General features: G+C 44.2%; 2 protein-coding genes across 2 annotated transcripts in view; both read right to left on the bottom strand.

Moving 5' to 3' along the window:
- Positions 1-2024: 2024 nt before the first annotated feature.
- On the bottom strand, positions 2025-5867 carry CCNO (cyclin O). The gene is made up of 3 exons (XM_019742923.2): positions 5293-5867; positions 4494-4679; positions 2025-4038 (listed from the first exon to the last, which is right to left on the bottom strand). The coding sequence occupies exons 1-3, from the start codon at positions 5677-5679 to the stop codon at positions 3553-3555; spliced, it is 1059 nt and encodes a 352-aa protein (XP_019598482.2). The 5' UTR covers positions 5680-5867; the 3' UTR covers positions 2025-3552.
- Positions 5868-19471: 13604 nt separating this feature from the next.
- DHX29 (DExH-box helicase 29) overlaps positions 19472-22901 on the bottom strand; it is a 42077-nt gene continuing 38647 nt past the window's right edge. Inside the window, exons 26-27 of the mRNA XM_019743126.2 lie at positions 22114-22210; positions 19472-19761 (exon numbers count right to left, since the gene is read on the bottom strand). Coding sequence (XP_019598685.2) covers positions 19715-19761; positions 22114-22210 — 144 coding nt within the window. The 3' untranslated portion in view covers positions 19472-19714. The remainder of the gene's footprint in view (positions 19762-22113; positions 22211-22901) is intronic.

The raw sequence follows: 22901 nt of genomic DNA, 5'->3' as shown, positions 1-22901 counted from the left end.
GCGCCGGAGCGCCAGAGGTGGCGCCTTCAGCCCGGGACAATCTGCGCTCAGGCGGAGGCGTTAAACCCAACCTGGCAACCAGCTTCCCCCGGGAGCCGCGAGCGCGGTGCCGGGGCCCGCGAGCGCCCTTTTGGCGAGCGTTGGCGCCGCAGCCTCCCCGCCGCGCCAAAGCAGGGAGGGAAAGGAGGGGTGGACGAGCCCTACCGGTCCCTAACACTAGGTACCGCCTTCCCGCTTATGGACAACGGGGAAGGAAAAGTTAAGGAATCTTGTTTCATTTTCTTCCCACACCAGCCACAAAACACGAAGAAAATATGGAGTGACACTCGCCAAAGCCAGACTCCAGCATTTATCCCGCCGTCTAGGATTTGGTGGAAATGTAGAATTCCAGCAGGTATTCGCCAGAACAGCCCCCCATCACAGAAGCCCCTTTCGCCAAGGCTCCAAGGGGAGCATTCCTGGTTTTGACTCACCTACTTCCACTTGGTCTCTCTTGGTCTGATGCTTAGAGCCCGGCCGGATACCCCTAGCCCCGCACTCTCCCAGGCAACAACACCAGAGCACAGCTTTAAGAAGAGGATCAATTAAGCAAACGTGACATCTACACTGTCCTCCAGTTTCTGTAAACGCCACAGTAGACAGTCCCAAATCCTCTATAGCCCCCGTCTCTGTCCCCCTTCTCGCTCCCCAGCCTTTAGCTACCTGCCTTGCTTTCTCAGAAAATCTTGGCTGCTCTCCCAAGCCCAAAGCCTCTCCCAGGAAGAGGCGTCTCCAGATCCTTGGGTGAGGGGGCCTATCTCAGTATCACTCATGTCCATCCAATTTGAACAATCATCTGAAATTGGAATCTTTGTGACCTCCTACTGGGCTCCTTGTTTGTGCCTTATCCCCAACGGTAGTAATAGTAGTGAAAGATCCTCTTTTAAAGTGTCACGATCCTCTTTTATTTGCACCTGTTGTCTAGATTAAAAAACAAGATACCCCTAAGAGTGATGGAGAGTAACCCAGTGGCAGAGCTAGAGTAGACTTAGAGACTCTGATCTGCCTGTGGATGCCGGAACCCAGAGGAGGTGAAGCTGGCCAGCTAGAGTTGGTGTAATATGCTGACGGTGAGGAGCTCTGGCTTTCTGGGCAGGAGTGCTGAGTATCAGAACCAGGCTCCACCAGATCCGTGAACCCCAGTTCTTTAGGAAAAACAATGCTCACTCCAATCCCTTTGCTGTGAAGATGAGATTATTGATGTAACGTGACTGGTGCTTGGTGTGGATGAATTAGTGTTGTCTTAAGGAGCCTTTTCAGCTGCACCTCCTATAGCCTGTTCCTGGCTCTGTTTTTTGCTTCTTCTGGTTCCTGAGTAGCCTAGCCACTAGCCAGTCCATCTTCCGCCCCGGTCCTTACTGATTTCCCAGTCTGTAAAAGGAGTAGGAGCGCTCTTACCTAAGTTTTGGGGAGATCTCTACACATGGAGACCATCACCGATTTTCCAGAACAGGCCTATTTTTCATCAATAAGTTCCAAATTCTGGTACAAAAGTATAGGTATTGTACATAAAAATGTATAAGAGATTATCTGTGGCAAGAGGAGCTGGAATAGCATGATTATATGACTCCTAATCTGAATGATGCTGGAACCAAATCACCCATATCAATCTTGGCTGAGTGATAAAGTAAATGCTGGTGAGGAGAACTCCTTCCACTCTTTTGCAGAAGGATCTGCACCCCACCTACCTACCCCCCATCACAAACACACACCACATCGCACAACCAGGCTGAGGGCTCCAGATATTTTGGAATTTGGGACAGATAATATTTTTCCTCCCCTTCCTTTTCATCATCGCATACCTGCGATGGGACCACCACTTACCCCTCCCTGAGCCAAGGAGGAGGAAAGTTCCTGGAGATTTTGGCACATCAACAAATCAGGAGAGAAGGGGCCTGAGGGGCTCAGAGTAAGGTGTTCCTGGCTTTGGAGGATGTATATGGAGAGAAGTGCAAGGAAGAGTCTCTAAATTTGCTTTCAGTTTGCTTTTTATTTGTGCATATTTGTCACAAATTTAGATTTATTCTAAATGCAATCATACATGACTTTTCCCCAAAACTTTTTGTTTTCAACCATACAGAAAATTTGAAAAACCAGTATAATGAACAGCATGTTCACCGCCAATTGTTAACATTTCCCTATATTTGCTTTATCTCTATTTCTTTCTCCAAGTTTTTTTCTGTGCAGGCTGCCACCAGCCTTCTTGAAGACTTGCTATGTGCCAGCGCCTTTACTGGGGGGGGGGGGGTATATGGAGTATCTTATTAAATCCATACTTCAACCCTACCAGATAAGTGCTATTATTCCTATTTTTAGAGAAGAGACTTAGACATAAAGATGAGACTTGCTTAAGGTCACCCAGCAAATTGACTCCAAACCCACTCGTTTAATCACAACCTTATACTACCTCACAACAATCTCACTTAGGCTTCACAACAGCCCCGTGCTAGGGACTGGTACAGCCACATCTATCTCAGAAACAGGGTTTTTGGAGCATTTCTAGACACCTATAAATTAGGGAAGTTGAGCAGTGTGGCTAAGGGAGGGACTGAACTTAGGTCACCTGCCTTCAAACCCTGGATGCTGCACTGTTGTTTAATCTCTCTGAGGCCCAGTGTTCATCTCTGAAAAATGGGATAGACACTGCCTCATAAAATTGTTGGATTGAAATGAGGAATTCTGAGCACAATGCCTGGTACATTAAGCAGTCAATGATAGCCATGATTACCGGTATGCCATTGTTACCCTGGGCTCAGGTGTAACAGGTGCTGAGAAGCATGAACCATTGAACGACGTGATTGCAGGGTAAATGGGCTCGATTCGTAATGGCCACAACTGCCTGCAAAGCCTTGATTTCCAACACCTGTTAGTTGTTGGAGTAGCTATTGCTTCACCCTCTGCTAGTGGAGCTGCAGTGTCCAAAGCTTCCAGGCCAGGCATCTTTGGCACCAGCGTGTGCACCCTCGCTTCTCTAGACAGCATAGATTGCTGTGGCTTCTATTCAACTTCACACCCCACCATATCTTTTGGACCTCTGGGGGTGTGCAGTCCTCAGCCTTCTGACAGGAGGGTCATGGGATACAGGTCTACAAGTTGACCCTGAGTTGCCTTGTAACTGGATCCGCAGTCACCTGGACATTGCCTGACCTGGCTTTATTATATAACGATGCCAACTACAGAGTGGATCCAGAGGGAGGGAGGACCCCTCAACTGTTGCTGACCACCTCTATTCTGGGGCTGCCTTCACTATAGCTCCCTGCAGACAAAGGCAATAGAAGCATTCAGACAAACCACGACAGCCTGTTTAATGGGGAAAGACTCTTCTCATGTGCTCTCAGAAAAATAAATAAACGACTAGACGCTGCAATGTACGTGATTTACAATGCACAGGATGACCTGGTGACCAAGCTGGAGCCCTGAACCCCTCTTTGTGGCTCAATACTACATTCTCTCAAAGCAATGGGAAAGGTCCAGCTCCTTGGCCAAGGGATAAAAGGAGACCAAGGGGCTATTTTATTTCAAGCTCCGAGGCAGGCTGCACTTCTCGTAAATCTGGTGGGGCAGCATGTGAGTCAGGGAGGTTCCATTTATGGCTACCAGTAGCTGCAGCTTGCCCAGGCAGTCCTGCAGCGCTGCCTCGGGGTGCTCGCCCAGGCGCAAGTCCACGGGGCACGGGAGCTGAAGCATACGGTCAGCCAGAGCCAGGCAACAGACGGCCAGCAAGGAGGGGGTGTAACTGGTGAAGGCGTAGTCTGCCAGGCTCAGCTCTGCCACCCCTCTAGCCAGCGCTTGCGCCTCCAGGGCTTGGGAGACTTCGGCCTGCCGGACCTCCACGCGCGCGTGCGTGAAATGCTCCAAGAAGAAGCTGATGGTTGGCGCGCCCAGGCTGAAGTGCAGTTTGTGTAGCACGATGCACTCGAGGTTGCAGAGCTGCTGCCGGGAGAAGGCGCCGCAGCACAGGGCCAGGAGCTGCTTCACGCGCGGTGGATGCACCTCCACCTGTAACACAGGTGCATCCAGGGCCCAAGGCCCACCCCAGTCTCAAACCTGGGAGAAAACCAGAACTCCCCCCCCCATCCCTTCCAGCAATATAGCTGGGGCTTCACCGCTCCAATACTTTCACTTAAGTCACCTGGGGTGTACTTCTAACGCAGCTTCTCTAACTACTGTCCGACTAAAAAAATGTTTCAGAAATTTTGAAGGTCTCTCCTAGCCCTTCCCCCATCCCTACCCCGCTACCAGACTAGAATAGGGGCTCTACGAAGAGCTGTTGGGACTAACTTCAACCTGTTTCTTTGAGCACTGGGTGAAAGTTGGGGGTGGGGGATGTATAAGCTTGCAAACGTCTACCAAAATGAGTTTAGGGAACTCAGCAGGAAATCGTGTGCTCTGGAGAGCCAGGAGGGCAGAGTGGCCGGGCGTTTGGCTGCCCCCCGGGCCCCGCGGGGAGGTACCTGTTTGCAAGCGATGAGCAGGGACGTGACCCCGAGCAGCTGGAAACAGTCTGCAGCCACAGGCGTGGTGGTAAGAAAGCGGTCCAGAATGTTCACCGTCAGGCACAGAGACTCGAAGGAGAGGCCGAACTGGCGGTGCACCGGTATCAACCAGCTGAGCAGCTTACAGCGGGATTCCGCCGTCACCTGCCAGGACGGAGGAAAGAGGCGATCGGCTGAGCCTAGGGAGAAAAGAGGCTCCGGAAGGGACGGACCAAGAAATCGCAGGGAGCTTCCCTGGAGGGAGACAGGAAGAAGAGGAAAAAAGCTAAATGCTCTCTAAGCTGGGAAACAGGCGGGCAGCGTTGCTGTGGAAAGAGCGCTGGTCCAGCTAAGCGCCGAACACCTGGATTCGTGCCTGGCTCTGTGCAGAGCGCGTACACAAATTACCTCGTGTAATCCTCTCAGCAATTCAATGGGGGCGGCGGGGGAGGGGGTGTCCGGACTTTGCAGATGAAGAAACAAGCCCAGGATTGTTAAATACCGTGGCCGGGGTCGACAGGAGTCCGACTCGAACCAGAAACTGTCTTAACTCCTCTGCAGTCTACCATATCCCCCATTAACCAGTTTGGAGACTTTGGGTAGGTCGTTTAAGCGGTCTAGGCCCCACTTTCCTCCATCTGTAAAATGAAGCTGATAGCCCGGGCCTCCAAACCCCTACCCACTTGGACCCGGGGCCGGAACTAGGCAGAGCAGAAAAGGAGAGAGCCCGGGACAGGCAGGAGAGCGGCGCTGGGAGCTGGCTCTACCAGCGCCTCACTTGTGGCTGCCGCGCCAGCGACTCCCGCGGGTGGAAGTGGTTCTCCCGCGCCTTGAGGAAGGCGTAGCAGCTCTGACCGTAATCGCGGAAGGTCTGTAGATCTAGCTGTACCAACTGCTGGGCAGGGCCAGGTAAGGGGCGGCAGCCTCGTGCCGCGGACGCTGCGGGGCTGTCTGCGCCATCCGAGCCGGAGCTGGGGGTCTCGAACAGGTCGCAAACTCCAGAATCTCCCGGGAGCGGACTCGGGTCCAGAAGCTGCAGTGGCTGCTTCCTCCGGAGGCGTGGACGCCTGCTCTTCTTTACCGGGGCACGGAGGTTCTGGTCATTGTCCCGCCTCCGAGACCGGGCGGCAGGGCTCACAGGGCTGGTCGGGCAGGGGGTCACCATGATGCGGCCCAGTGGCCGGACTGAACATCCAGCGCGTGCGAGAGGGCAAAGAAGGCCGGGCCAGCGGGCGGCGAGGCCCTAAGTACTGGCCTGCGACTTCCCTCTACCACACCCCCAGCCTCTCACTGGCTGAGTCCCGAGCCGCACGAGAGCCGCGTTTTCCCGGCTAAACAACCGCTCCGGAGCGAGGGGCTGGCAGCCTCCGCTGTCTGCAAGCGGGAGGAGGGGGAGGAGCTGCCGCCCGCGCCGCTCACCCTCCTGGCGCCGCCCGCCACGCGCGCGTCCCGCGTTACCGAGACAACCGAGCCCCGGTCGCCGCCGGAGCTGAGTTCCTAGTGGGGTGGAGTGGGGCGATGGCGACGAGGTCAGGTGAGCCCAGGATCTAGCTGAGGGGCTCCCGAGAAAAAGATTTTCCCTGGGCGACGGGACGGGGCGGGGGGGGGGGGAGAGGGCGGGGCACGGACCAGATGGTCTCCACTCGTGCGAGCACCTTCCATGCCGGCCTTCATCCAGGTCGGTAATTTTGTAAAGGTCCGCTTCCGAGTTCCAAAAGGAGACTCCAGGAGCTAGAATTCTGACAGAACAGTTTTCTTCATTGACTCATACAAGCAGTAATCCTAATTCAATCGAGTTTGTGATTTTATTTTTTTTATTTTTTTTTTAGGCAGGACCCCAGTAGCCAGTGTCCCTCCTTCCGCGGGTCTCGGGGAGAAGAGCCCCCGCATGTTCATCTGCGTTGCTGTGTACCTAGAAGCTAGTCCAGCCAGCATAGAGCAGGCATTCCTGCTCCAAACATCAAAACAAAACAGAAGGCTGCCCAAGGAGCCGCAAACAGCGGACCTACAGTCCTGTAAAACTAACTCCGCACTTTCCTCCCCAAACCGAGTGAGCCGGAGCGGTTTAAGAACATAACATTGTTGGAGCGTTGCATTTCTCCCTCTGTGAAATTGCTCACAGCCTGTTCTGTTTTAAGTCATTAGCTTCTGACCCTTTGTCCCCGGCCCAACATTTGTTGGTTATTCCCTGTTTCCAGTTTCCGCTCCTCAGAGTGGAAGTTTCCTCAGAGGAAGTTTAGCTTCCTGCAGAAGCTCACTGAAGTAGAGCTGCAGGGGTGGGAGGTGTGTGTGGGGGGATGGCGAGGAGGGGTCCAGACAGGGGAGACGGTACTGAACATGGCAGTTTCCTCAGGGCACTACTGGTTAGTCCATAGACTCCTGTTCTGGTAGAAGCTGGAGTCCTTCTCCTGAGTAAATCTGTCTGAGTCTCAGAAAGAGACTCTCTTCAGGAGAAGGGGCGGGGATGAGGGCACAAGTAGCATCTAGTGAGTCTTACATGCATTAACCAGTGGCAGAAAGCCCACATACCCTCGAGTTGAGGAACATTCCAGAGGCATTCCAAGAGTTGAGATTACTAGGTGCTATACTGTGGGGACAGAGCCCCAGAAAGCAGTTTCCAGGCTCTCGGCCTCACATAGAAAGGTGTTGGCTCAGGTAGTAAATGGCCATCAACTGTGATTGGATGGCCATCAGCTGTGGCTACTTGGCCGTCAGCTGTAACCAGTGAACCATTGGCCACTAATATGACTGCTGTGGCTACGCTAGCAGGAAAATGGGGGGCTAGCAAGAAGATGGTGGCTGAGCTAACAAGAGCAGATTGCAGAGAGGTGGATGCCGCCAGAGAGAATATAGTGGTATGACTCCCCTACCTATGGCTCTGTGGGTGTTCCTTTTTGGCCTCACCATATCCTGCGTTCTCTTATATGGGGAGCCAGAGCAGAGACCCCGCCGGACGCCCTGCACGACATATACCAAGAGTAGTTTCAGCCATTCTCACCTCATTCCAGAAGATGCCAAATGTATGTAATCAACGTGTAAATCTTTGTTCCCCAGAAATGTAGTGTAGTGGGATTTAGGGTGGTGTGTTCTCTAGATGCGAATAAAAGAAAAAGGATCACTATCCGGTTCTGGTCAGTGTTACCCCTATTTCCCTGTAACTCTGAGCAAAGTCTTTAGTCTCCAAGCCTAAATAGTGTCATTTGTAACATGAGAGATTAGCTAAGAATCACCTATATTTCAAAATACAGAAACCAAGCCTCTGTGTCTCCTCCCAGGCTCTTGTTGGGGAACCATTATGGGAGGAGCAATTAAATTTATGCAGAGGGGTCAGATATCAGACTTCTTCCTTGAGAAGCTGTCTAGGTGAGGAGAAGAACCCAGGAATCCTGAGTTTCAAATTGGCCCAGATGGCCCCATAGTACAGTGGAAAGAGCACAAATTCAACTCCTAGGGTAAAAATTGTTGCTCCCATTTATTGGTCATCTTCGGTAAGCTGCTAACCTTCTCTGGGCCTCTGTTTCCTCCTCTGTTAAATATAGATATTAATACTTGCCCAAAGAGTCAAGTGAAATAGGTGTGAAAACTCAAACTGTTTTTTAAATATAAATAGTGGGGTCACCTTAAAGCAATCAGGAAGTCAACAGTATTATCCCACGGAGCTATCCAGAAAAGCAGTACCATCATTTTATCCACCTGTGAACGTGAAGCTAGTGTGCTATGTTGAAAATATTTTGCTCTCTCAGAGCGTGTGGCTGTAGTTACACTCCCAACGGGGGTGCCTACACTTTGGCCTGATGGATCCATTCCTCAGCACAGGCGTATCTAGTTTTATTGCACTTCGCTTTATTGTGCTTCACAGATGTTTCATTTTCACAAATTGAAGGCAAGACCTTTCACCAGCAAAAAGATTTTAACTGGCTTTATTGCAATACTGGATTTATTGCAGTGGTCTGGAACGAACCTGCAGTATCTCTGAGGTGTGCCTGCTATGCCAGGTCTACAACAGTGAGCAAGGCTGCATGAGCGCTGCGGAGATGACACTGTCGAAGGGGAAACAGAACCACTAGTCACATTTTTAACATTATTAAAGTGTAAGAATTATGATAGAGGATCTCCTGGGTGTAGGGTTGATAGATAAAATACGGGACACCCAGTTAAATTCATATGTCAGATTGTCATTAAATAAATTTTTACTATAAGTATGTCTCAAGTAGTGCATGGGACATCTTTATACTAAGAATTATTTATTGTTTATCTGAAATCCAAGTATTACTTGGGGCATACTTATACTAAAACATTATTTGTTTATCTGACATTCAGATTGAACTGGGCCTCCTAACAACTGGCAGCCCTACTTGGGTGCCATAGGAGCCCACAGTAGGAGTAACTGGCCTGGACTGGAAAGGCTTCCCAGAGCAAGTGGTGGTTAAGCTAAGACAGAAGGATGGGGGTGGAAAGAAAATAAGAGAGGGATTTGGGCAAGAGTGTTCCAAGTAGAGGAACAAGATGTGGGAGGGTCTGGAAGCATGATTCCTGGGATAGTCTAGGGGCTACATGATACAGAATGTCTGGAACACAGAATTGAGGGGAAGGGAAGGGCGGTAGGGGACACAATAGCTAATACTGATATAAAACTTATTATGTGCCAGGTAGTGCTTTATGCTCTTTATGGATAGTATACTCATTTAATCTTCAACTCTATGGGATAGGTTCTTTTATTGTCTCCATTTACAGGTAAGAAAACTGAGGTACAGAGAGGAAAAGTAGTTTGCCCAAGGTCACGCAGATAGTAAGTGGCAGAACTAGGATTCAAAATTAGCGTAGTGCCTTGTTCCATAATTACCGGCTCTATTCCTTCCACAGCAAGGTCACGCATTGTGCTGTAGGCTACATCAAATGTTTAGCTTTCCTTGAAGCCACTGAAGAGGCCTGACCCAGGGGGAGAGGAGATCTGTCTTTTGTTTCAAAGATTACTATGGCTGATATGTGGGAAATGAACTGGAGGGGGCAAGACTGGAGGCCATTTAGGTGCTGTATTTGTGATGTGGACAATATGGTCAAAGTTAAAGGCTTTTCATTTTCCCTATGAAAGATCTTGAAAATTAATTTCTGTGATTTGAGTCTGGATAGGCATCCCTATTGTGTTCTGTATTTATTAAATGCTAAGGGAGAACTAAGGGAAGGCTTTCAGTCCACCCTCAGGCTACTGTTTTGAAAGGAGAGCAAAGCTGAGGGGATAGAGCTCCCAGAAGAAGGGGCCCATAGGGTCAGAGCTGGTTGCACTTCCTTGTGGTAAACCTTGGAGGCTCACTCTGCGCTCTGCGGTGTGGTTTCGCAAGGCAGGCAGAGTTGCCTTGCCCCTGTATGTGCCAGGAGGTACAAGTTGAACTACAATTGGGAGTGGGGAAAAGGAAGCAAGACCTCAAGCCCAAAATTAGTATGAAGCCACTTGGAGTGTGATGAGCACAGATGGTGTCTAATTTGTAGGAATCAAACACCTCTTAGGTGATTATATTAAGTAAATGTTGGTTTACTTAGCTTCTCAGAGAGAGCGCTGTTGCTGAATAGGCAAGTTTAAAATGTCTGGTGAATGCAAGTTCTGGTGTCTAGCAACCTTGCTGGGAGTAAGAGGTCTCAGAAAGCAGGCCAGCCTGAGGACAGAGAGAAACTGGTGCCGTTGTTTTGGAGCAATGATTAATAGCCTGTTAAAAAGTGTAGCTTTCTGTCCACCATCCATTGCTGATGCAAACGTATATTTCACATGTCGTAGCAGATCAAAGACAAACTACTAAAGGAAGATTTTATGGAGTTCTGTTACTAGACTATCACTATGTCTGAATACTGTAGTTGTCTGTCTCTGCTCTTCTGCAACCATTATTTAACGAGCACCTACTAAGTGCTGGGCATTGCTTTAGATTTGCAGCAGTGGATAGGATGCTCAAGGTCCCTGCTCACATAGTGCAGGGAGCAGGGAGGCTGAAAGCAAAGCAATAAATGATGTCAGACAATAGTAAGGTTTATGCAGAGATTGAAGTGTGCTGGCTTAGAGTGAATCCATGGCTACTGTAAATTGTATGGTCAGGAATGCCTCTTTGAAGAGAATTCTCTCATGTGTTGCTAGTGTTCACAAGTCAAAATGTCAGTCTTTTTCTTTAAATGTTGTCAAATTCATTCCCTAAGTGAGATTTTTCATAACGTTGCTTAAATTGATATGTCATTGGTTGGGGACCAGTGTTTTCTGGTGGGGAGGGGGGGTCTTACAAATGTTTAGTTAAATTTCCCTAAAATTGTTTTCTGGAGTTGATCTGCAAAGGAGTGAGTGTGAAGTAGGCTCACTGTGTACAAAGGATTTTCCCCAACCAAATGCAAGAGAAAGCTAATACATCTCTGTGTTTATTATTGTTGTTATTTTAAATGATGAAGGTTCAGCTTGCAGAAAGTTCTTCTTATGCCCATTGGGGCATCCTGTTAATATAACCTCACGCTTCTCTGTTAGAAGGGGCAGATCTATCATGTCTTTTCTTTTTCTACCACACAGAAAACAAAGAGGGCAGCAATTAGTATCTTCAGACCATGACAAAATAACCCCCTGTCCCAAATGGAAAGCAAAGCTGGTCCTATTGAAAAGCAACAAAGGGAAAGGCTGAAGGGTACAATATGTAAGGCGCCTACTTGGATGTCAAATCACAGGGTGCAGATCAAAACAGAGCAGCTGTTGAGGGCCGCCTCGTCATATGTTTCTTAGAATTTATGAGAAAAGGCACCGAGGGCCTGCAGTTAACAAAAGCACTCAGCATGTAGCAGGGTAGGCTGCCCTGTTGAGAGGCAGGATCCAGTTTCTAAGTGTGTTCAACTATGCGAATTTGAAATGAATGGATGAAGTGGCTGGATTTTCTCCCCAAGTGGCAAGTTGGATGTTAAAGTTGTATTCTTCAGGAACAATGTTTCCTAGTACCTTTGGAGAGAATGACCAATTTTCAGTTTCCCTCAGCATTATAACCGGCATTCCTGTATTTTTATTATGTCTGCTGTTCTGTATGGGCTCAGAGGAATATATGTGTCAGCCATTTAGGGAGCATCTGTTTTGTTCCAGACGCTGTGCTCGGCTGTATTCTATATTGTAACATCAATTTCCAACTCAAAGACCAATTATAGATTGTCTTTTTGTTGATGTGCGCAATACGAGTTTAACATAGAACCTTGACAATTATATTCACCGAAGTAACATATTTTGAGAATGTGCCTGACTTATTTTGGGGATGTACAATCACCCTAAAATATCTAGGCATTCCAGGACGGCCAGTGACAGTAGCACGTACCCCTTGCTCCATTTCAGTTCATCCACCAGTTTTCATTCAGTGTCCACTCTGCACTTTTTCATTAATAACATTTACTGCCTATTCCTGATTAGAAAAGTAATGCCTGTTTATTGTAAGAAAATCAAAAAATTCATAACAAATACAGAATTTTAATATTATAGTTTTATAATGGAAAACACTGACATGTTGGTATGTATTCTATCAGTTACCTGTGTGTATATCTAAACACATAAATACAGTGCATACATACGAGGTTGGACAATTAAGTTCGTGAACTCATCCTAGAAAAAGTGCTACATACCTCATTGCTGAATATCACTGAGGTCACCTTCGAAGTACTCCCCTTGGGAAGCTATGCACTGATGCCAGCGCCTAGTCCACCCTTCAAAGCAATTTTGGAACTCTTTTTCTGGAATGGCCGTCAGAGCTGTCATCGTATTACCCTTGATGTCCTGAATGTCATCAATATGTCTTCCTTTAGTATTTCCTTTATCTTCAGGTAAAGAAAGAAGTAATTGGGGGCCAGATCAGGTGAGTAGGAAGGGTGTTCCAATACAGTTATTTGTTTACTGGCTAAAAACTCCCTCACAGACAGTGTCGTGTCAGCTGGTGCATTGTGATGCGAGAGCCATGAATTGCTGGTGAAAAACTCAGGTCATCTAACTTTTTCATGCAGCTTTTACAGCACTTCCAAATAGTAAACTCGGTTAACTGTCCAGTTGGTACAAATTCATAATGAATAATCCTTCTGATAAATGTTTGTCCAATTGGTACAAATTCATAATGAATAAACCCTCTGATATCAAAAAAGTTTAGTGACATTGTTGTAACAAGTTCGTGAACTTAATTGTCAGACCACTATATATGTTTTTACGTATATTTAGACTCTTCATATATGTAGTTTGGTATCCTAGTGTATTCATTGTCCTAACAACTAAATCTAATCTTAATAGCTTAACACAACAAAGGTTAGTTCTTGCTTTTAGCAAAGTTCTTGCAGATCAGGTAGTTAGCTCTCTTGGTTAGCTTTCCTCCAACAGAGTTAGAGATCAGAGCTGCTTCTAGTTTGCAAATCACCTCGTTTCAAGTTCTTTGCTTCCAGCCATGTGTTTAGGAGAGTCAGCTTGGCAAACTCACAATAGTTCTTTACTGACTAACACTAGAATGTGACACATCAGTTTTGCTCACATTCCCATTGATGAGAAATCCAATCACATGATGCTAACCTATCCTAGGGAATATGGTCTCGTTTGCCCTGAAAAAGGAAAGAGGGGGGCCAGTGCATCACATAGCCTCTGTTCCATCTGCCTTATCTCACTTAACATTGTATTACGGCATTTTCCCCAAATCATTAAATATCCTTCAAAATTATGATTTTTAATAGCTACAGTGCCCCATCAAATCTATATACCATTCTTTACTTACTTAAGCATTCCAGGAAGTTTTGTGTACAATGACATACATTGTCCCAAAGTGATTTCCTGAAACCAACTAATCTTAGGTATTGGGCATTTACTTTGGTGGCATTTATTTAAAAAGGTTAGGATGCTAATGTTAAAGATGCAAAGGAAAAATTTCTCTCTACCTTAAACTTTTACAGTCCCAAACCACAAACGGGGCAAAGCTACTATCCATGTCCCCAGACGCCCATATTTTTCATAAGTAGTGTTTCCCTGAATCCTATTTGTGCCTACTATTTTTTCTTTTCATTCACACCTTGTATTTCATTCTTTCCTGGGCTGATTTCCCTCCCCCAACCCCCTTGAGATCAACTTATCTTAGGGGTGCACTGCTGTTTCTCCCCTTTTGCTCTACATTTCAGCCCACACCTTGGCCCTTCCTCAACCCTTTCCCCTCCAGAGGTGCTGAGTTTGCCTGCCGGTGTTACCACTCCCCTTAGTTCTTTGCCCATAGGGACTGTGGGTGATGAGTAAAATAAAGGGCATGTACAACCAAGCTGAACAGGACTTATTAATAATATCTTTCAGTGGACTGTGATTTGAGGCAAATAAATAAATTTTACAATTAAATGTAAGTGTGTGTGTGTATCTCCATCAGTCTCCTGTCTTCTATATAGAGATTATGTAGGTGACACAAATAGCTCCCCTGTGGCCCTTTGGAAGGCTCTAGGTAATTTATCTTAGAATACTTTATCTCAAAATGATTGGTTTTAAGCCAAAATCACCCCTTTTGGATTTATCAAAATGGGTCGGTAAAGGGAAAACCTGTGCAGAGACGTGCACAGCCAACCCTGATTCAGTTTGGCCGTCATGAAAAGTCCAGCTGTTCCCACTGAGGCCACAGCTGCCTCACTCACCTGACCTTTTTTTTTTTCCTTTCTTTCTTTTACTAGATGGTAAGGTGGAATCTTTTACAAGCACCTTGACTAGGAAACTTAGGGAAAAGCATATCCAAAGAATTGATATTTGAAACCTGGGAACAGATGCATTTAGAGAGCACTGGTTCCTTATTCTACAAATTCTAGTCTAAAGCTCTGGTACTAACTAGTTATGTGACTTTGTCCTGATCTACTTGTTGGGACTCCTGGCTTTAGAGAATTTTAGTTTGGTTGTTCAGTGGAATTCCTAATTGCTCCCAGATCATACATCCTAGTCAGTGTTTTCAAAGTATGTGAGGTCTCTATGTTTGAATTTTACTTGTTAGCTGCCTATGACCACAATTCTATAGCAATTCACTTTCTATATGGCCTCAGAGATTCTTACTCTGAGCTTCAGCCTACCCAAACCTAACTTTAAAATCTCTTTGTTTATCCCTTTCAGAAGTTCTTTAAGGCTGTCCTTCCACAAGCCCTGCCCTTATCCTTGACCTATTTTTCTTGGTTGTTTGGTTTGTCTAAACTAAAACATACTTACCAGCTAGATCTTCAGGCTGGTACTTTGGTGAAGTTGTCTTCTTTACCTATGACTGTAACCTGACACTTAGAATGGCCATCCTAGTGGACAAGTGGCATGTTTGACGGGGCTCTCTTCACTGGAATCTGCCTCTCATGTGAGTCAACAGAAAATATTTCCTCTGTTTATTTTTCAAATTATATCCTCCCTAGTGGGCCTTTCATCAGGGTCTGGTTTCTTGTTCAAGGAACACCTCCCGGAGAGGCTGGATGGCTCAGTTGGTTAGAGCGTGAGCTCTCAACAACGAGTTTGCCAGTTCAATTCCCGCATGGGATGGTGGGCTGTGCCCCCTGCAACTAAAGATTGAAAACAGCGACTGGACTTGGAGCTGAACTGTACAACTAGATTGAAGGACAACGACTTGGAGCTGATGGGCCCTGGAGAAACACACTGTTACCCAATTAAAAAAAACAAAAACAAAAAACCCTCCAATTTTCTTGCCCCAGAGCCCAGTGAATAATCACCTTTCCTGGCATATTTATCATCTTTTTCATTTGGGTAATTCATTCTGATTCTCCCAGAGAAGTGACCCCTTTCCAATGTCATCATATAGTTTTACTAATAAAACTCTTCAGACAGTAAGGAGCAGATTCATCCACAGATGAGTCAGTTATTGGAGTTAGTAGACAAGGACTTTAAGGAAAACACGGCAAGATGGATAAAATGGACAAAAAGAGATGAATTTCACAGAGAATAGATACCTGCCAAACATGATTAAATGAGCATATTATAATTGAAAAATGTATCTGAAATTGGCAATCATTAGATGGCTTTAACAGCATCTGCATATAGCAGAAGACAGGATTAATGAACCCCGACAGATCAGTAGAAACTAAACTGAATCACAGGGAAAGAATAGTGATGGGACGGGGGAAGCAAAGGACATAAAACAAAACGTAGGGTACAAACAGTCTAACATACATGAATTTGGGATTAGATTCTGACCTCTAATTCCTGAGCCTCTCCCAGTTTTCCTCTGTTCTGGCTCCATTTGCCTCGATGTAATCATTTTTGGTCAACCATTTCAATAAGACAATCTCTTTCATTCTCAGAGCCCATGGTCATTTGAATGCAAAAAAAAAAAAACACCCACTATCAACTTTATCTGCTCACCTCCCCAAGCCACTAAGCATTGTTGGGGAAACCAAAAAGCCTTTCCAAACTGTTCCCTATATTTAGTCTTGTTGGGTTTCCTCTGATTAATACCCTCTCTGCTGGTTTCTGTGGTATTGTCTACAAATCAATGAGGGTTTTCCATCCTAGAATATCTCATTCTTCCTCATTTTGTTTCTTCATCACACCTGTAAATAGTACTCTTTACTTGGTGCCCCACCCTTTAGTTTTTATTCCCTAAAAATTATGCTTTGTGACTGCACAGGAAAGCGTTAACATAGGTCTCAAGTTGCCATCTTTAGAAGGGCCTGATTGCAGGGCTGGCTCTTGGCTGGAGCCTGGGAACTTGGCTTTTGAAAAGTTCCTTACTTTTCAATAACATTTTTGCCTGCTTGGGGCACTGAATGCCTGCTTTCCTTCTGGGAGTCTAGAATTTTGATAGTTAAGGTTTTGGTCTTTGTGCCTACATGATGAACCACCAAGAAAATTCTTCAACTCTGAGTTTCGAGTGGGTTTCCCTACGCAGAAACACTGCACATGTAGGAAGTCTCTGCGTAGATTCCACGTGATGCATCTTTTCCCTTGCTGATCCTGGTGTATATCTTTTATAATGAACTATGGCCTGAGTCCTGTAAGTTCTTCTAGCAAATCACCGACTGTGTGGGTGGTTGTGGTCTGACAGTGTCCTTCATTGCCACCCTTCATTCAAACTGCTCTCGCAAGGTTGATCTGTTTATTAAATCTAGTAGTCTTTTCTCAGTTGACAACACTCTTGCTTTCAGAACCTTTTCTCCTTGTCTAAGAATACCCTACCTTGTTCCTCCTCACACCTTGCTTATTCATTCAGCAGACCTCTATTGGATGCCTGTACGTGCCAGACATTGTGCTCAGTATACATTAGTGCGTCACAGTGCAGCATATGGTCTAGTGAAAGAAGACAAAAAGCAGATGGCACATGTTGAGAAAAAGTACTGTGTTGAGTGATGAAAAGGGGAGCTGCACTTCAGAACGGTGGTCAGTGAGCAGGTCAGTAGGGTGGTCCGTGGAGATAGCATCAAAGCGGCATAAAGTCTGTTTGCTAAAGAACCAGACGCAGTGCACTACAGCAGAGAACAGCATGTGCAAATCTTTTAAAAGCCACCTGGCATCTTCTAGGTTTCAAAAGGAGCCTGATGTGGCTGGAGCACTGTGAGAAGCGGCAGACAAAGTTAGAGGGTAGCAAGCAAGGTCTAGGTCACTTAGAGCTTTGTAGGTCATGTTTAGAACTTTAGATTTTAAGGGCATTGGGAAGCCAGTAAAGGGTTTAATCAGCCAGCAACACTTATCTTTGAAAAAGATCATTCTTAGAGTTACAGAAAGAATGGACTAGAGAGACGTAAGAAGGGGAGAGCCTACTTTGGAGAGTACTACAGTGATGTAGGTGAGAGATGATGGTGACCTTGGTCCGAGTGATGGCTGAGGAGATGGAAAGAAGTGAATGGACTTTGAAATATGTTCTGCAAGATTTTAACCACACTTGTGTTCTGTCTTCTCTCTCCTTTGGTGATCTCCACTTCCTTATCTTTAACTATCACTTCTAGGGTAACCATCACCTATCACTTCATAGGGTTAGAGTGTGAAAGACGCTAACCTAGGACCCTAATCCTGATGAGAGCCACTGTTTCACATTTTCAAAGGCATAATGGTTAAATTTTAAATGGTTCTGAAGCCATAATGCTTCTGGCCACTAACAGTGTGATCTTGGACATACTGTTTCACTTCTCCGTGCCTCAGTTTCCTCATCTGAAAAACAGGAATAATGTACTACCTACCTCATAGGGTTATTGTGAAGATTAAATAAGGTAACACACAAAGAACATCTGGCACTAGCTTGCACACACACAGTCATCGATCAACAGTTCTACCTTCAGGCCTCTACAACTTCTCTGTCTCTGCATGGCACAAATTGAACTGCCTCCAGCACCCAGTCTATCTCTTCCACATGACATCTCCATTTTTATTAATGGCACTAGCTAGAGATTCCAAACCACAGTCACATTTGACTCCTTGTTCTTCATTCCCTTATCACACTGCAAGTAGAAACCTAAAATTAGATTGCTGTAGGTAATATTTTTACTTCTATCTTCACATAAAGTGGAAGTTACAGCTTCTTTTATTCATTCAACAATCAATATTGAATACCTAGTATGAGAGTGAAGCAATTGGAGTAGGTTCCTAATTCTAATAATTTGCCTTTCATATATAATTTCTGCCATTTGGTCTTCACAGGATTATATTTGAAGTTCCTCAACAGTGTTGGTAGGAAATGAAAGGAAATCAACATAGAGGAGCCGGCCTCGTGGCTCAGGCAGTTGGAGCTCCGTGCTCCTAACGCCGAAGGCTTCCAGTTCGATTCCCACATGGGCCAGTGGGCTTTCAACCACAAGGTTGCTGGTTCGACTCCTCGACTCCTGCAAGGGACGGTGGGCTGTGCCCCCTGTAACTAACAACGGCATCTGGACCTAGAGCTGAACGGCGCCCTCCACAACTAAGATTGAAAGGACAACAACTTAACTTGGAAAAAGTACTGGAAGTACACATGGTTCCCCAATAAAGTCCTTTTCCCCTTCCTCCATAAAAATCTTAAAAAAAAAAAAAAAAAAATCAACATAGAGTTTCGAAAGATCCTCAGTAACCGAAACAAATGAAACCACTGAAAAATATCTAAGCATCCTTTACTATTTCAAGGTTACCGATCTTAACAATTCAATTATGGGTACAAAAAGGGTTCAAGGGCAGTCATATAAAAACTTAGGAATAGGGAAAATGGTGGAAGCTCTCCATCCCACAGTAGCATTAGCCATTCCTGCCGGTCCCCTGGCACTACATCTTTATGCTTAGTGAATATTACTGAAATAGGTGGCATCTAGTAATAGTGTGTACTTATTTAGGTTTTGATTTTGAGTATCAAATATTAAATAACTGACTTCTGAAGTTGTTCCTTTCCATGGAAAGTTAATTACAACTGGTTTTGGAACTCATTTTCTCTTCTAGGTCAAGAAGGTCTAAACGACTAATAGAGAATGAGATGGGTATACAGGGAATCACAACACTAAGTCACAGATACTACAGACACAGGCCTTGCCCATAAAGCACATAATGATGTATAAAACATGGATGAGGGGGCTGGCCCGGTGGCTCAGGCAGTTAGAGCTCCATGCTCCTAACTCTGAAGGCTGCCGGTTCGATTCCCACATGGGTCAGTGGGCTCTCAACCACAAGGTTGCCAGTTCAATTTCTCGAGTCCTGCAAGGGATGGTGGGCAGCGCCCCCTGCAACTAAGACTGAACACAGCACCTCGAGCTGAGCTGCTGCTGAGCTCCCGGATGGCTCAGTTGGTTGGAGCGTGTCCTCTCAACCACAAGGTTGCTGGTTTGACTCCCGCAAGGGATGGTGGGCTGTGCCCCCTGCAGCTAGAAAACGGCAACTGGACCTGGAGCTGAGCTGCGCCCTCCACAACTAAGATTGAAAGGACAACTTGACTTGGAAAAAAAGGCCTGGAAGTACACACTGTTCCCCAATAAAGTCCTGTTCCCCTTCCCCAATAAAAAAAATCTTAAAAAACAAACAAACATGGGATGATACCAAAGAATTTATTGTAAACGTAGTGGCAAATACATTGAATCATCATTAGAAAGGAACTAGAAAATTACACATGTTTAAAGTATGTGCTTTTTTCTGCCACCTTTAAGTTATGGCTAGTACAAACATTTTAAGTACTGAAATACTTAACGGGATGGTCTATTTTCACATAATTCATGACTGTATTTTCATCTTAATTTTTAAAGCAGCTGACCATGAATTTCAGTTTCAATTATCACTCTGTTTTTATTAGTTCCGTAATGATCTGTAGAATCTTGTCATCTGAGTGGGAAAAAACAAAACCATGAACAAATTCATCACTAGTTAATTTTCTAATGTATACACATATAAACAACAGGTATACTTTATTAAAAGATTCTTTAAATTAAAATATAAAACACTAGCAATATTCACTATAAAACTATAGATGCCTACATAATTTATTGCCCTACAAATATTATTTTAATTATTGCTATAGTTATACACCTACTTTGCCAAAAAGTAGGCTAAGGCCTGAAGAAATATGATGTAAATGTTAGTCCTTTATAAAGAATTATTTCTTCAGTGTGTCAGGATTTCCACAATATGGACAAGGAAGAATTATCAGTTTCTCCATGTTTGGTCCAAAGGAAACAAACATTTTAACAGGAAAGTGCTCTTGGAGAGGTGTCAATAGGGAAGTGACAGACCTCTCTACACAACAAAGTAGTCAAATACCAATTAATTAGACAAATAGATAACAGAGGCAACACTATTTGCTAAGGAGGTTTTGTTAACACCTGCTGCTACTTCTAAACAGTTGCTCTGATATTGTGACTTCCACTCTTCAGATAGTTATAATTATGAGGGCTGCAAGACTGAAATTCTATATTTATATTAGACACACCAGTAAGAGAATGTTCTGGGTTTCAATGGTTGCAATGGGAAACTCTGATAATAGGGCCCATCGCCTGACAGGTTCCTGGGGGCTACAGTGGCATTAAAAAAAAGAAAAAAAAGGAAAACAAAGGTCACTTGCTACAAGGGGAATATATTGCAGGTCTAAAAAGAATCATGATTTTTATCTGAGGAAGAGTAGAGTAACAGAAAACACAAAAGCAACTTGAGTTACTTCTTTTTCAAAAGCTTGGCATTACAGCCCAACTTTTCTTATTATGAAGTCCAGGAAGACAGGATACAAATGTACTTCATCCTTCCTCCCAAGTCAAGAATATATGCTTCATCTGAGGGTAAGTTCTGCTTTCTCTTTTACGGGAAAGAGAAACACTGAAATCGTTTTAAAATTCATTTTTCTTGAGTTCAGCCTGTCCTTTATATAATGTATATCTAAGGCTGAGTTGTCATGCACAGAGCTCCCGAAGAGCCCACATCTCTTACTATTTCAAGACCCGATCTAAGTTTCCATCAGTATAGGAAAATTAATACAGCTTAATGCTTATGCACTCACATTAAGTTGTATGAATAAACAATGAGCGCGAGGCTTCAGGGTAGTAGCACTAACCAGTAGCTCTCCAACTTGTCTGACAATGAGAATTAACTGGGATACTTTGTGAAATACAATCACACTGAACCAACTAATCAATTCTTAACATCATTAAAAGCAGAAAAACTACATTTAAATGCTTCCTGATATAATGCAAGGGGAAGAATACAGCAACAACTAGAAAATATTGTTTTTCTAAAAACCTTATTCAAATCAAGCTTTTAGATATAACTATCAGTTTGCAGGAAATATAGGAAATGGAGAAACATGTTAAATCAAAGCACGATTATGCAACCAACCACATCCTGAATGTGGGAAATTCTACCAGAAAAATAACCCAGTTTTTAAAAAATAATTGCATTTAAAAAGGACGGTTGTAGAGGGAAGTGCTCTAGATTAAAAGTGATTAAAAAATAACAGCCACAGGCCTCTCCCATAGAGATTCAGTATGTCTGGGGTAGGTCTCTGGACTTTGTATTTTCAACAACTGTTGAGATGACTCTAATGATTTGGCAAGTTTGGGAAACACTGCATCAGACTAACTGGAAACTCAGATGTCCATTGCAGATTTCTGTTGAAGGATAATGTAGTTTTTATACAGACTAATAGCTCTACATTTGTGACAATGGTAAAGATGCTGGGAACTTCACAGAAAGTCCCTCACTCTTATTTTTTACTATAATTGTATTATCAGTTTACTAGTATGCCAAGAAGTAGCATCCTTTTTTTTCCCTGTGAAATGGCCAGAAGTTTAGAAGTGAAGATTAGAAACGGAAGAAGTAAACTAAAAGAATCCTAAGACAATAATTAGGTTGTGAATAATGAAAATAATTAGGTCTATGAGTCTGATGGAATTCAGCATTAAATACATTTTATTAGAACATTTTTAATCACTTGAAATTTAAGACTTCAGTATAGTGTGCTCCAATGTTTAAAGGTATACTGTTTTTTTTTTCCTTTTATTTTTTTTAAATTAAAGTTTATTGGGGTGACAACTGTTAGTAAAGTTACATAGATTTCAGGTGTACAATTCTGTAATAGATCATCTATATCTCACATTATGTGTTCACCATCCAGAGTCAGTTCGCCTTCCATCACCATATATTTGAAAAGTATACTGTTTTCTATCTATGTTATAATCAAACACTTACCTTCAAGGGACATCTTAGGATTTTCAAGCTTTTTTCTTAAAACACAATCAATGAGAACTCTTAGCTGCTTGAAAATGACAGCGATCTTGACAGGGGCCTGTTGAGAAGGACAAAATTGGACAAAGTTAATCCCCGGGAGTGTGAATGTGTTTAAATAAATCAAGGTAAGCATGTATACCTTGTGATCTGCCTTAGCACATCTTGACCTTAATATAAAACATGATGGGAAAAATATAGGCAAATTACTTCCTGTGGCTAAGCTCAATAAAGAAACTTCAATTTTTAATTAAGTATCCAGAAATTTGATGAAATTTTACTGAACTATAACTTACAAACCATAAAAAATTCACTCATTGTTAAGTGTACAATTCAATGATTTTTAGTAAATTTATAGAGTTACGCAACCATCACCGCAATCCAGTTATAGAACATTTCTACCACCTCAGCCTCTTTGTGAAAACTGCATATATTTTTTTAAGTTGCATTTAAAATTTAGCTCTCCAGTTTTAGACAGTGATCATGGTATACCATAGGAGAATGTATTAGGTTTGCTTAATTTAAATTGGTGAATGTTGAAGGGGTTATAGAGAAATAATCTTACTGATGGTAGCATTGGTTAGTCTAATTTTTCTGAAGAAGAATTCGACAATATGCATTAAAGCTACAAATCTATGCTTTTTTTATAGGTGGCACAATGTAGTGGAAGGAGCATGGGTTTGAGGATCAAATAGTTCTAGGTTTAAATCTTGCTCTACCAATAACAATCCATATAATCTAGGAAAGTTATT

Source organism: Rhinolophus sinicus, linkage group LG03 (genome assembly GCF_036562045.2).
Source record: "Rhinolophus sinicus isolate RSC01 linkage group LG03, ASM3656204v1, whole genome shotgun sequence".
NCBI lineage: Eukaryota > Metazoa > Chordata > Mammalia > Chiroptera > Rhinolophidae > Rhinolophus > Rhinolophus sinicus.
This window is presented reverse-complemented; position numbering and strand designations above follow the sequence as displayed.